Here is a 13,156-nt window from a genome sequence, read left to right as displayed (position 1 = left end):
TGTGTGTGTGTATGTGTGTGTGTGTGGTGAGAAGTGGGTCTGTGTGTATGTGTGTGTGTGTGTGTGTGTGTGTGGAGTGGGGGGTGAGAAGTGGGTCCATGTCTGTGGAGCATGTTTGTGCTTTTAACCCCAATTTTGCTGGGGACAGACTTGTGAAGACCAGCAGGTTTGGGCACGCAGCCTTGTCCTGTGTGGGGTGGACACTGCTGTTTGCTCTGTGAATTCGGGACTGTGTTTGCCTCTCCTGAAACTTGCTTCGGGGGCGTCTGTGGGTTGGTGGGGCACGGCTGGGTGTGGCGAGTGCCCAAGGCTGGCCGTCCCCGTCGTCTCCTGTGGGCTTGTCAGGGACGGGAGGGCTGGTGTGCTAGCTGGGTCCCGAGGGCGGGCGGAGGGCTTCATCCCTGAGCTTCAGATGAGAGGAGTGGGAGTGCCTGGCTGCGGCTGGTGGGGGCGGGTAGGGGAGGTGCCTGAGGCCGTTTCCCAGAGCTGTTTTCGCTGGCTCCTGTGTGAGCACTGCAGTGGGTGGGGAGGAGGGCGGGTGGGGGTGGGTGGGGGTGGGCAGCCTTATCCTGCAGGGCTGCTTGTGTACAAATACCACGCGGCCTGCCTGGCCCTGAGCCCTGGCCTGGCTGCCGAGTGGGCAAGGAGGCGTTGGCTGTTTTTAGATGAAGGTGACTTTACTTGAGAACATGGGTTGCAGCTCATATGGCCAGAATCGAATTGTAACCTTTCTGGGGCTGTGGCCGAGTGTCAGGCGCTGCCCGTCCTCCTGGTGCTCATGGGCGGAGGCTCCTGGTGCGGCCAGCGAGATGGGGTTGCCTGTGGGGTGGGGGGCTCTCATTGCCCCCGAGGAGCCTCTTCCAGACAGCCCACCCCAGTGACATTTCAGTACAGACACAAACGCCATCAGCATCTGGAGGGGCCACAGGGTCGTTCTGTCCAAAGCCTTTTGGTCCCTTTGGGAGGGATGCTGCCCGCTGGGAAGGTGGCGGACTCAGCGGTAGCACTGTGACCGGTGCAGATGGTCCCTGGGAGCCCGGGACTCCCGGGAAGGTGGGTGGGGCCCCCGCCTGGTCCTCTTCTGCCCTGAGTGCCCTGCCCTGCCTGGCGGTGGGGTGTGCTGACTCAGGGGCCAGACCTCTTCTAGCAGCCCTGGGTGAGGAGGATGTGGAGCACAGCCCTGCAGGGCTGAGGATGAGGAGAGGGGCTGCTGCAGGGCAGGAAGGAGCTTGCCAGCTGGGCCGCCTCTGGCTGTGCTTCCTGCCCTGACTCACCTCGCCCAGCTCTGCATGTAGCTGCTGGTTTTGCAGTCTGGGAAATCTTAACTCCCAAGAAATGTAGGTTACCAGGAGGAGATCCCTGTGAAAATGGCACTGCCAGCCAGGCGCGGTGGCTCACGCCTGTAATCCCAGCACTTTGGGAGGCCCAGGAGGGTGGATCACGAGGTCAGGAGTTCAATACCAGCCTGGCCAAGATGCTGAAACCCTGTCTCTACTAAAAATACAAAACGTTAGCTGAGTGCGGTGGCAGGCGCCTGTAATCCCAGCTACTCAGGAGTCGGGAGGCTGAGGCAGGAGAATTGCTTGAACCCAAGAGTCAGAGGTTGTGGTGAGCTGAGATTGTGCCGCTGCACTCCAGCCTGGCAACAGAGGGAGACTGTCCAAAAAAAAAAAAAAAGAAGAAGAAAAAGAAAATGGCACCGCCAGGACTTGTTAACTGCCTGGAGTTCACCTCAGGTGGTCAGGTGTGAACATCTGCTGTCCCACCTTCAGGGGCTGCTGTCCCACCCGTGGCATTGGCGCCTGTGACCTGTGCACTGCCACGTGGCCTCGGGCCCGTGAGCCTGCGTGTACACGTGTACGTGTTGTGGCGCGTGTGTCTGCAGATGTGTGTTCTCATATACGTGTGTGTTGTGGCGGTGCCTGGGGAGCCTGACCTCAGAGGGTGCCGTGGGGAGGGGCTGCAAGGTCCCGGGGCGAGGAGGCACTCCCCATGCTTCCCCCTGGGCTGGGCTGGGCTGTTCCTGGCAGGCAGGTGCCGGGCACAGTGTGAGGGTCTGTGTGGATTCCCTCGTGCTCCTTTGTGGCTCTGGGGGCCTTCCCTTGCATTTCGAAGGAAGGGGTGGCAGGTGGCCAGAGGTGAGGGGCCCTGAAGCCCTGCCTGGCTCCCAGCTTCCCAAAGCCCCGTCTCTGGGTCACCGCCCTCAGAGATTGCTGAGGACACCAGCTTTCCACCCACGGGCCATCCTGAAGGAGCCGGGCTGGGGTCCTGGACAGAGGCCGCCTGCCCCTTTGGCTTTGGGGTTTGTTTTTCTCAGCAGCTCAGCAGGTCTCTGGGGTGGGGCTGTTGGGCAGAAGGCAGAGGACGCTGCCCTTGGGAGCCGAGCTCCGGGCAGCCCTCGGGGCTCAGGACTCCTGGCTGTTCTGCACAGTTTCATGTGTTTTGTGTTTTGAAACCGCGTGTGGTCCCACAGTTGTGCCCTCAGAAGCCGCCGTGGCTGCCATGAGGTAGGAGTGGACTGGACGGCCACGGTGGCCCTCCCAGTCTTTCCTGTGCCATGCTCTTTCCAGCTGGGCCCCATCACTCCCCCCACACGCTGAAAGGAAGTGGCTTCCCCACCCGTCCTGGCCGGGAGTCCTGTGGCAAGGCCTTTCCCAGGGGCTGCCCTCCCGAGTACCCCGGGCACTAACAAGGCCCCCGCGCTCTCCCCGCAGCCGGCTTCGTCCAGGCGCCGCTGTCCCAGCAGAGGTGGGTGGGGGGCAGTGTGGAACTGCACTGCGAGGCCGTGGGCAACCCGGTGCCCGAGATCCAGTGGTGGTTTGAAGGGCACGGTCCCAATGACACCTGCTCCCAGCTCTGGGACGGCGCCCGGCTGGACCGCGTCCACATCCACGCCACCTACCACCAGCACGCGGCCAGCACCATCTCCATTGACACGCTTGCAGAGGAGGACACGGGCACCTATGAGTGCCGGGCCAGCAACGACCCAGACCGCAACCACCTGACCCGGGCGCCCAGGGTCAAGTGGGTCCGCGCCCAGGCAGTCGTGCTAGTCCTGGAACGTGAGTGGCGGGCACCTCCCTCCCCGCCTCCTTCATTTTCCCTCCTGTGCCGCTCGCCTCCCGGCTCCTGCTCCGTAGAACCCAGACGCCTCCTCCCCTCTCCGTCCCGCTGTGCCCCTTCGGGCCCACCACCTGGGCAGAGGGGCCCGGACCCGAAGAGGGTGGGCTCACCGCTTGACCACCAGTGCTGGGCAGCCTGACGTGGGGAGGGCAGGGCTCTGCCCTCCAGCAGGTGGGTCCTCGTCCTCCCCTCGACCCTCCTCGTGCCGTCCGTTCCGCCGTTCCTTTCTGTTCCCCTGGGCGCCTGCCCAGCTCCCTCCCTAAGCGTCCGTACTGCAAGCCTGAGGGGCCTCCAAGCTCAGCCCAGGCTTGCAGGTCTCAGAACCTTCTGTGTCCTTCACAGCGTCTCGTTCTAAGGGATTTTCACATTTCAATTCCTAGTGGGAATATTGTAAACTGACCAAGAACCAAGAGATTTGCTTGGTTGGGGATTGGCGGAAGAACTGGGGTGCTCCCAGCATTGCTGGAGTGCTGTCAGCCTGGGGTTGGGGGGTGTGGAGCCACCTGGGTGCCTCCTAGAGAAGGGCATGGGAGCCTTGGCCTGTGGCTATTTTTTTTTATTCCTGGAGACGGATTCTTGCTCACTTGCCCAGGTGGAGTGCAGTGGCACGATATCGGCTCAGTGCAACCTCCACCTCCTGGGTTCAAGCGATTCTCCTGCTTCAGCCTCCCAAGTAGCTGTGATTACAGGCATGAGCCAACACGCCCGGCTAATTTTTTTGTACTTTTAGTAGAGATGGGGTTTCACCATGTTGGCCAGGCTAGTCTTAAACTCCCAACCTTGTGATCCGCCCACCTCAGCCTCCCAAGTGCTGAGCCGGGATTACAGGTGTGAGCCACCGCGCCGGCCGGCTACGTTTTTAGAAAGGAATTTCCAGTTTGTGCTAGGGCTGCTCCAAGGGCCCGATGCCCTGGTCCTGGCTCAGGGACGTGAGTGGTGCCTCATCTGTCCCCACACCTCGGTCCCAGCCTCGGTCCTGGCTCAGGGACGTGAGCGGTGCCTCGTCTGTCCCACACCTCGGTCCCAGCCTCGTGTGTCTCTGGGCAGGAACATCACCAGGCGGGCCGCTGGGTTGCCAGCGCCTTAGACCAGGGCCCGCCAGCTGCCGGCGAAGGGCGCCTTCCCGAAGGGGCCTCCTCAGCAGGCGCTTGTGGCTCTTTTCTTCCCGGAGGCGCAACCAGAAGTTCCCTTTGGGCCTCCCGTCTTCGGGGTGTCAGGGCCACGGTGTTCTCGGGAGTGAAAACAAGGCCTTCCTGTGGGGAGCCACAGGTTCCTGGGGGTCAGGCAGGCAGCGCGGCCGTCCGTGCTCCTCCGCTCTGCTGACTGCGTCTCGCCGGACTTGCAGCCGGCACAGTCTTCACTTCCATAGAAAACATTGGCTCAAAGACACTCCTCACCTGCTCCTTGAACGACAGCTCCGCAGAGGTCTCCGGGCACCGCTGGCTGAAAGGGGGCACGGTGCTGAAGGAGGACATGCTGCCCAGCCAGAAAACGGACTTCGAGTGAGTGCCGGACCGCGGAACGCCACCGCGTGCCCCTTCTCACAGCTCTCTTGCCGCGAGTGGCCTGTGGTCCGTGAGAACAAAAGACTGGTCTCCAGGCTCGATCCAGGCAGAAGTTAGGGACCAGCTCCACTCGGACCCCCAGAGGGAAACCCCCGGGAGGGGTCTGAGGGCGCCCTTGGGAGCCAGGTGGCTCCAGTAGCCCTGACAGGCGTCCCTTTTGCTCCCTCGCCAGGTCCCGGGCACACATGCAGGCCTCCTGGGCTCTGTGCTCCTGACACAAGAGGGCGCCACACTGAGGCCTGCCCTGCTCAGCCCCCAGACGCTGTCATGGCCAGAGCCTTGTCATCATTGGAGTTGGGACGGCCCTGGGAGCACAGAGCCTTTTGTTTTCAGGCTCACTGGGAAGACAGTCACAGGGTGTGGGGTGCAGAGCAGGGACCAGAGGTGTCGGGTTTGTCGTCAGGGAGAGGGGGCCTGTTTGCTGGTTCTCTCATCTAGGGGGGGCTTGCCAGCCCGGCTCTGTCCCTGAGGCCATACGGGGACACCAGGAGTTTTGTGGAGGTTCAGACTTGGCTGGGACAGGTTGACTTTTCCACTGGGCCGTGGCTGGGCCCCTGGAGAGCCCTGGGTCCTGGGAGGCGCCCTGCAGAGCCGGGCCCGCTCACCGCCTGCTGTGGTTGCAGGGTGGACTCCGACGACCGCTGGGGGGAGTACTCCTGCGTCTTCCTCCCCGAGCCCACGGGCAGGGCCGACATCCAGCTCCACGGTGAGTCCTGCAGCCAGGGGCACCGGGCGCCACCGACTGGCGGGAGAAGCTGTTGGCCTGAAGCACCCAGCACATCCCAGAGTCCTGGCCCCCTGCTCCCTGGAGGGGAACAGGCCCTCGTGCTGCGGGAGAGCCCTGCGGTTCCAGGCTCCTCTCTCTCTCTCTCTTCACCCTCCTGTCAGGCCCCCCCAGAGTGAAGGCTGTGAAGTCATCAGAACACGTCAGCGAGGGGGAGACGGCCGTGCTGGCCTGCAAGTCAGAGTCCCTGCCGCCCGTCACCGACTGGGTCTGGTACAAGATAACTGACTCCGGGGACCAGGTGAGAAGCCAGGGAGGCGGGGGGTCCCGGGCTCAGCCCTCGGGACCGGGTGAGGGGCCCGGCCCGGGGTCCTGGGCTCAGACCCTGTCCTTGGTCCCCCTAGGTCATCGTGAATGGCTCCCAGAGCAGGTTCTTCTTGAGTTCCTCGCAGGGCCGGTCGGAGCTACACATCGAGAACCTGAACATGGAGGCCGACCCCGGCAAGTACGGGTGCAACGGCACCAGCTCCGAGGGCACCGACCAGGCCGTGGTCACCCTCCGCGTGCGCAGCCACCTGGCCGCCCTCTGGCCCTTCCTGGGCATCGTGGCTGAGGTGCTGGTGCTGGTCACCATCATCTTCATCTATGAGAAGCGCCGGAAGCCCGAGGATGTCCTGGATGGTGAGTCTGAGTCGTCTGCCCTCCTGCCCACACGCCCTCCTGCCCACACGCCCTGCTTTTGGGGTGGTCCGGGGCCACTCCTGGTCAGTCCCTGCCAGCCCCACCGCTGACCCAGAGCTCGGAACCAAGGAGCCCCGGGCAGGGAGTTGATAGGACCCTGAAAGGCAGCGTGGGATGGAGCGTCCAGTCCGTCCCTGGGCAGCTGCCACTCAGTGGGCAGCGGGACCCCAGGAGGAGGAAGAGGCAGCAGACTCACCCCACAGCCTCACCCGACCCTTCCCTCCCCCTCACTTGGCTGCAAGCCAGCGTCCTCCATGGTAAGCTGGCCCTTGCTGCTCCGCCCAACCTCGTGGCAGCTGCGAAGAGCCCAGGGCCATGGCATCAGGGAGTCCTGGCCTCTGCATGATCGGGCTCGGGAACCTGAGGTCGGCCATGCTCGGCTCCAGCAGCGCCTGCGGCTCTTCTGCCCCTCAGGCTGCGTGTTCCGGGGCGAGACCTGTGTGGGCCTGTGGTGGCGGCTCTTGGGAAGCACTGTGGGGCAGGAGTGAGGCCCAAGAGGCCGTGGGGACAGCTCGCCGTCGGGGGAACAGCTCGCCGTGGGGAGCACACCCGCAGGTGGGGAGGGCTGGTTTTCCCCGCACCATTCGGCCGCAGAAGATACACACAGCCGGGGCCAGTGCGCTGCCCTGAGCCACCTGGAGGTCACTGAGGGCAGGGCCAGCAGCACAGATGTCCCTGCTCGGGGGCCTGAGTGGGACCAGCGCTGACAGGCTGTTCTCTCGTCCTCTCTTTCATGGTGGCGGTCCTCCTTCAGATGACGACGCGGGCTCTGCTCCCCTGTAAGTCCCAGCTGTGGGGTTCGGGGTCCCAAGGAGCTGCCTGCTGCCCCAGGCCTTTAAAACACAAGGGCAGAGCCCCCCAGCTTCAGTATTCTGGGGTCCTGGGGGCCGGGGTGGGCAGGGGTGAGTTGGAGAGGGTGACTTGTCGGGGACACCCTCTCACCGGGCCCCGCATGCCCCAGGAAGAGCACCGGGCAGCACCTGAACGACAAAGGCAAGAAAGTCCGACAGAGGAACTCCTCCTAGCCAGGTGCGGCGGGCGGGCGGGAGCTCCTCCTCAGCCGGGGCATGGGCTCCAGGGTCCCGCCTGTGGGCCGCTGGGAGGTGGGTCCAGTCTGAGTGCCCCTCCCTGTCCCCAGGTGGCCCGAGGACGCTCCCCACCCCCGCGTCTCTGCGTCGCCGCTGGAGTCCACTCCCAGTGCTTGCAAGATTCCAAGTTCTCGCCTCTTAAAGAAAACCCACCCCATAGATTCCCATCATACGCTTTCTTCTTTTTTAAAAAAAGTAGGGTTTTCTTTCTACATTCAGGATTCTGTTCCTTAGGGTTTTTCCTTTGTGAGTATTTCTCGAGAGCCCGGGAGCTGCTGTGCTGCGGCCCGCCTGTGGCTTTCCGCCTCTGGGTCTGAGTCATGGCGGGTGGGCGGCGCAGCCTTCTCCACTGGCTGCGGAAGGTCACAGGTCACACGAGGGGCCCGCGTCCTGCCTGTCTGAAGCCAATGCTGTCTGGTGGCGCCGTTTTTGCGCTTTTATGTTTAATTTTGTGAAGGCCACAGGTCTGTGTTTGACTCAGCCTCAGGGACGACTCCGACCTCTTGGCCACAGAGGACTCACCTGCCCACACTGAGGGCAACCCCGTCATGGCCTCAAGTCACCCCCAAGCCCCTTCCTTGCCTGTGCATCCGGGGGCAGCTCTTGAGAGGGTTTGCTGGGAAACTGGCGCTGTGGCTGGGACTCCAGAACTGTGGAAGCCGCTCCCCAGCTCGCCCCTCGAGGACGGCCCACTCTCCACAGCACCAGGACTCAGTGGGAACCCCCGTCCCACCCACTGCCACAATAAAGATCGCCCCCACCCCCACCCTCACCCTCTCCTGGCTCCTGTCTGTGCCTGACGGGGTGGGGTTGCCCGAGAGCACGTTCACCCTGGGCTCTGGTGACCACAGCAGGGGTGGGTCCGGTGCCGGGACTTCACGTGTGAGGACGGGTCTGCTGAGACCCCAGTGGGCGTTGGGGGCCTGGGGGCATGGGCTGGACAGGGTCTGAAGCTGTCAGCTGGACTGGGAACTTGGAAGGCAGCTGGGACCGACCCCGTGCCTCAGAGCCACACGGAAGAGGGTTGGCACTGACCTGAGTCGTCTGTGAGCCTGTTATTCCTCTCGGCGTGGTTTGGGCCTGACAAAGGCTGAGGCTTTCTGCTGCCTGCCCCACAGCTGCCCGCACTGACCCTCCTGGGCGGGTTTCTTGGGCAAGGTTCAGGCGTGGTCCTGGTGGCTCCTGGAGAGCAGGTGTGTGAAGCTGGTTCCTGGAGGCTGAGGGATGCCCAGCCCGTGTCCGCCCAGCACATGGAACAGACGTAATTGCAGGGCTGGAGAACTTGGGGGACCAGGAGCTTAAAGCGTGGAGGTTGCGAGGCACAGGGCTAGTGACTGGGCGTGGAGGGAGGTTTCAGCTGTTGTCAGCCCTGTAGGCCGAGCGTGGCACTGCGCCTTCTGCTGGTCTGAGCTAGGGTCTCAGGGTGGAGGTCAGCAGAAGAGGCCGGGTAGGGGCCTAGGGAGCCTGGGTGGGTTCCCAGAGAAGCCAGGAATCGGATGGGAAGGCAGTGTGTTTCTGTGTTGGGGAAATCCACCGTTTAATGCCACAGGAGCCAAGAAACGTGACCCACGGCCTCACCTCACAGCTACGCAAAGCGGGCGTTGCGTAAACACAGAGGGGCCCAGGCGGGAGCCCCTCCCGGTGCTGATCCTGTGTGCTGGGCCAGTGGGGGACTGTGGGGCCCACATCCGGAGCTGCCCTCGGCCTGGCACCGCACAGCTGAGGCCGGCTCAGGATCCCTGGCAGTGACCGCCCTGCCAGTTCCACAGCTGGGCCCTCCCCGCCGCTGCCACCAGGCGGCGCCACGTGTCTGTGGAGACGGCGGCAGGTCCTGGAGACCCTCCTGGGTTGAGACCGCGGAGTCCCAGGCATCACCTATGGAGTGTATGCTCAGTGACCCGCAAATAGGGATGCCCGTTCTGCTTTCATTGATGAGGCGCCTGTGGGATACCTGGAGCTGGAGGTTGTGCGTGGACAACAGGCGGAAGGGTCCAGTGGAATGGAGACCGCCAACAGGATGATGGGAAGGGGCGTGTTGGGGGGCATCGCCGGGCACGCAGCCCAGGTGGGCCCCTGGCTCGGGTCTCCCCCCCACCTCCCTGCCTGGGCTCTGTCCCCCTCAAGGGTCCCAGGCTCTGTCCATCTTCCTGCTGCACCCCCAGCCCCAGGCGTGGGCCCACAGTGCCTGTGCATGCCTCATGCTCTGTACCGGGTGGAAGGTGTGAGAGTTGCAGGTCAGGCCAGCCTTGGGAGATGGACGGGTTTCCCAGGGTGGCGACCGGCAGGTAGGGGGCATGGGTCCCTGCAGGGTCATCCACCCGAGAAAGCAGCCACTCACCCACAGGTGCGTCCTTTGTCTTTTTTCTTTGCACACAGAAATACAAACCTGATGTTGCAAAAGTATAACCGCTCAGCATGTAGCTTTGTGCAGCTGCCCTCAGCATTTGGTGTCCATGTTCATCGACAGGCATCCAGGGAGCGCTGGGGTGTGCGGAGATGGGGCTTGCGTGTGGGGCTGAGACTGCGATGCCACCCTCTTTGGTAAGCCTGTGTTTCCTCAGCTGTAAGCTGGGACCACAGGCGACACGCACCACTCCGCCTGGCTCATTTAGTATTTATTGAGTCAAACCACATTTTCCAGGCGGGCTCAGTGCCTGCCCTGGCCTGATTTTGTCTTCCTGGTCTTAAACTGCTTTTCACTCTAAAGCCCCCAAATTGTATACGCTTTCAGGGCCTCTGACCTGGACCTGTCCTGACCAAGTGGGAAATGTAGGTCCGAGGTTGGTAAATCTGGTAAACAATGCTGAGAGAGGCCGCAGGGGGCGGGGAGGTGGGGAAGACCCTGGGGAGGGAACAGCAGGGTCTGGGGGTCCGGGGCCCAGTGACCCAGGCACACAAAGGCCAGACGTGGGCAGAGGAGTACAAGCTGCAGGAGGGATCAGGGCTTTCTGCCAAAGGCACTGGGAGCCGTGGGTGGTTGTAGGCCACAGACCAGTGTGACTGACTGAGGAGCCAGGCCCTGGGGCTCCATGCTCCCTGCACAAGTCAGGTGTCAGGTGCGGTCCCATCTCAGGGCCTTTGCACAGGCTATGCTGCCTGTCCAGAGCACACTTCCTGCGGCTTCCCGGGCCGCACGCCCTCCATCAGGCCTTCTCCCGGCACCTCGCCCCTCTCCCCACCCCAAGTGTTCGGACAGCGCTCACCACCTTCTGCTGGACGGTATCTTATTTGCTACTCTTACAGTTGACTGATAACCAGCTTTCTCCCCTGGCTGGCTCTGAGTCAGCCACACTCTGAATGCTCGGCCCCTGGAGCAGGTGCTTAGTAAGTTTTTGTTTGTTTTTAGACGGAGTCTGGCTGTGTCCCCCAGGCTGGAGTGCAGTGGTGCCATCTTGACTCGCTGCACCTCCCAGGTTCAAGCGATTCTCCTGCCTCAGCCTCCTGCATAGCTGAGATTACAGGCGTGCGCCACTACGCCTGGCTAATTTTTGTATTTATTAGAAACAGCATTTTGCTATGTTGGCGAGGATGGTCTCGAACTCCTGATGATCCACCCGCCTCGGCCTCCCGAAGTGCTGGGATTACAGGCTTTAGCCACCGTGCCCGGCCAACTTTATTATTTATTTATTTATTTTTCTGAGATGGAGTCTTGCTCTGTCACCAACAGCTGGAGTGCAGTGGTGCGATCTTGGCTCACTGCAACGTCCACCTCCTGGGTTCAAGCAGCTCTCCTGCCTCAGCCTCCCGAGTAGCTGGGACTGCAGGTGCGCACCGCACCCGGCTAATTTTTGTATTTTTAGTAGAGACGGGGTTTCACCATGTTGGCCAGGCTGGTCTCGATCTTTAAATATTTTTAAAATTAAAATAAGCATGGCCAGGGGGGTGGCTCACACTTGTAATCCCAGCACTTTGGGAGGCCGAGGCGGGTGGGTCACTTGAGGTCAGGAGTTTGAGACCAGTCCGGCCCAACATGGCGAAACACCGTCTCTAAAATTAGTCGGGCGTGGTGGCAGGCACCCGTAATCCCAGCTACTCTGGAGGCTGAGGCAGGAGAATCACTTAGACCCGGGAGGCGGAGGCTGCAGTGAGCCGAGGTCACATCACTGCACTCCAGCCTGGGTGGGCAGCAACAGAGCGAGACTCCGTCTGAAAATTAATTAACAAATGCAGAGTACTCCAGCCTGGGCAAGGGGTCAGAGTGAGTGTGCTGAGGCCAGGGAGGGTCCCTGCCCACACTGACAGGCACTGGCCTGGGTAAGCCTGTGGGCTGGGAGGAGTCGCCAGGATCTGGTGACAAGGACCCCGAGCCAGCCTCCCTTGTGACTTGCAGGTTCTGCCGGCGCCTGGAGGCGGCGTCTTTCTGCTTCGCCCACTGCCAGGCATGGGCGGTTCTCAGGCCGTGCAGGTCCCGCCTCGTCCCTGCTCCCAAGCGCGAGCCCCAGGGCTCTGGCGACCTGCCCGGCCTGACATCTTCCCAGGGTGAACATAAAAGATCCCCCTTCAGCTGGAGCACGCATCTGCCTCGGGGCGGGCCACAGCCTGGCACTGCCAACTGTGCCACCAGCCCAGCCTCTCCCACGACACCTTGGGACGAACAGCTGTCCTGCCCGCCTGTGCGGAGGTGGCCGGCATGGGGGCACAGGGATCCCCAGGGTATGGGGCAGCCTGGCCAGGGCATGTGACACGGTCGGGCTCAGCCCATCCACTGTCAACAGGGGGCATGCTGGCCCTCCCTCAAGTACCACTGAGTGCCTCCTGTGTGCAGGAAGGGGGTCATCTCTGCCCTGGTGGCCCCGAGGTGCAGGTGGGCAGGCGGCACCCAGCACACAGGGCATCATGGCTGAGAGGACGTCAGGCCACGTGCCAGAAGGGTCCCAGGAGGATCTCAGGAGGGTGCCAGGAGAGCACCATGAGGGTCCCAGGAGGGCACCAGGAGGGTCCCAGCAGGGTCCCAGGAAGCCTCCTGTTCAGGTGGGGATGTTCAGCCTCCACTTCTTCGTGTGTGACTGTCTCTCTCCTGTCTCTCACTTGCCAACTCTCTCACCCGCCCCATCCCGGCTGTCCGGTGGGCTGGGTGGCTAGGGACACAGGCCTCATGTCGGCTGGCACCAAGCAGCCCCCACACTCAGCCTGGCTGCGGCCCAGAAGCAGAGCCTGGGGAAGCCCCTGTCTCAGAGCCGGAGACTGGGGGCCCTGGGGGCACAGCTGCACCCGAAGCTTGAGGGGTAGGGGAAGGAGGCAGCCCCGGGGCAGAGGGCTCTGGTGCCTGTGCGAAGGCACTAGCGGGCTCTGGGTCTCCCTGTGACCCCAATCTAAAGCCCACCAGACCTAGAGGAGCCCCCCGCCCGCACTGCTCCCCAGGGCACGGTTTGAGGGGTGGGCGGGAGCCCCACACCCTCGGGTGCCTTTTCTAGTTTTCCTTGTCAGTTTCCTCAAATGCAGACCAGGGAGAGGAGTGCCCGAGGCTCCCAGGACGGCCACCAAGCCGGCCTGCCCCTCCCCCACGCACTCAGGGGTCCCGGTCCAGGGCCCACGGGCGACCCAGCGATGGCTCCGGTGACCTTTGGAAACACCCTTTCGTTGTGGGAGGCTTCAAACCTACGGAAAGCAAGGAGGCGCTGGCCGTGGCGGCCTCCCGTCTCCCAGGCCCGCGTGCACCCTCCCCGCGCCGGTGCCCTCCGGGCAGAGGTGGAAGCCGCGGCGCGGGAGAGGCGGCCCCGGCCGGGCGGCGGGGCTCCGTGACCTTGGGCGCGCCCTTACACATCGCGGGCCTCAGTTTCCCCTCCTGGGGAGAGTCCCGTGCGGGGCTCCGAGGCCTCGGGCCGCGTGACCTTGGGGCGCCCCCGACCCCGCGGCCCGAGATTCCCGGCGCCGGGCGGAGGCGGTGCGCAGGGAGGGGGCGCAGCCGAGGCGGG

The 13,156-nt window shown here is 63.2% G+C and overlaps 2 protein-coding genes across 7 annotated transcripts in view; both read left to right on the top strand.

The window, feature by feature from the left end:
* LOC111530530 overlaps window positions 1-3,788 on the top strand; it is a 4,673-nt gene extending 885 nt beyond the window's left edge. For 2 of the 4 annotated variants that reach the window (XR_002727836.1, XM_023197810.1), the window contains exon 2: window positions 2,715-3,788. Coding sequence is in view for 1 of the 4 variants with exons in the window: in XM_023197810.1 (XP_023053578.1) it covers window positions 2,715-3,262 (548 nt within the window). In the remaining 3 variants the exon portion in view is untranslated. Of the gene's footprint in view, window positions 1-8; window positions 672-1,587; window positions 1,858-2,714 lie in introns of those variants that run through there. The other 2 variants (XR_002727837.2, XR_002727835.1) reach the window with 2 other exon arrangements.
* LOC111530528 (basigin-like) overlaps window positions 1-8,011 on the top strand; it is a 10,937-nt gene extending 2,926 nt beyond the window's left edge. For 2 of the 3 annotated variants that reach the window (XM_023197807.2, XM_023197808.1), the window contains exons 2-8: window positions 4,469-4,625; window positions 5,312-5,394; window positions 5,577-5,713; window positions 5,817-6,093; window positions 6,908-6,932; window positions 7,115-7,182; window positions 7,292-8,011. In XM_023197807.2, coding sequence (XP_023053575.1) covers window positions 4,469-4,625; window positions 5,312-5,394; window positions 5,577-5,713; window positions 5,817-6,093; window positions 6,908-6,932; window positions 7,115-7,178 — 743 coding nt within the window. In that variant the 3' untranslated portion in view covers window positions 7,179-7,182; window positions 7,292-8,011. Of the gene's footprint in view, window positions 1-2,575; window positions 2,643-4,468; window positions 4,626-5,311; window positions 5,395-5,576; window positions 5,714-5,816; window positions 6,094-6,907; window positions 6,933-7,114; window positions 7,183-7,291 lie in introns of those variants that run through there. The other variant, XM_023197809.1, reaches the window with a different exon arrangement.
* Window positions 8,012-13,156: the final 5,145 nt, after the last annotated feature.

Source organism: Piliocolobus tephrosceles, chromosome 21 (genome assembly GCF_002776525.5).
Source record: "Piliocolobus tephrosceles isolate RC106 chromosome 21, ASM277652v3, whole genome shotgun sequence".
NCBI classification, from domain to species: domain Eukaryota; kingdom Metazoa; phylum Chordata; class Mammalia; order Primates; family Cercopithecidae; genus Piliocolobus; species Piliocolobus tephrosceles.
The sequence above is the reverse complement of the archived record's forward strand: the minus strand, read 5'-3'. Positions and strand labels throughout refer to the sequence as shown.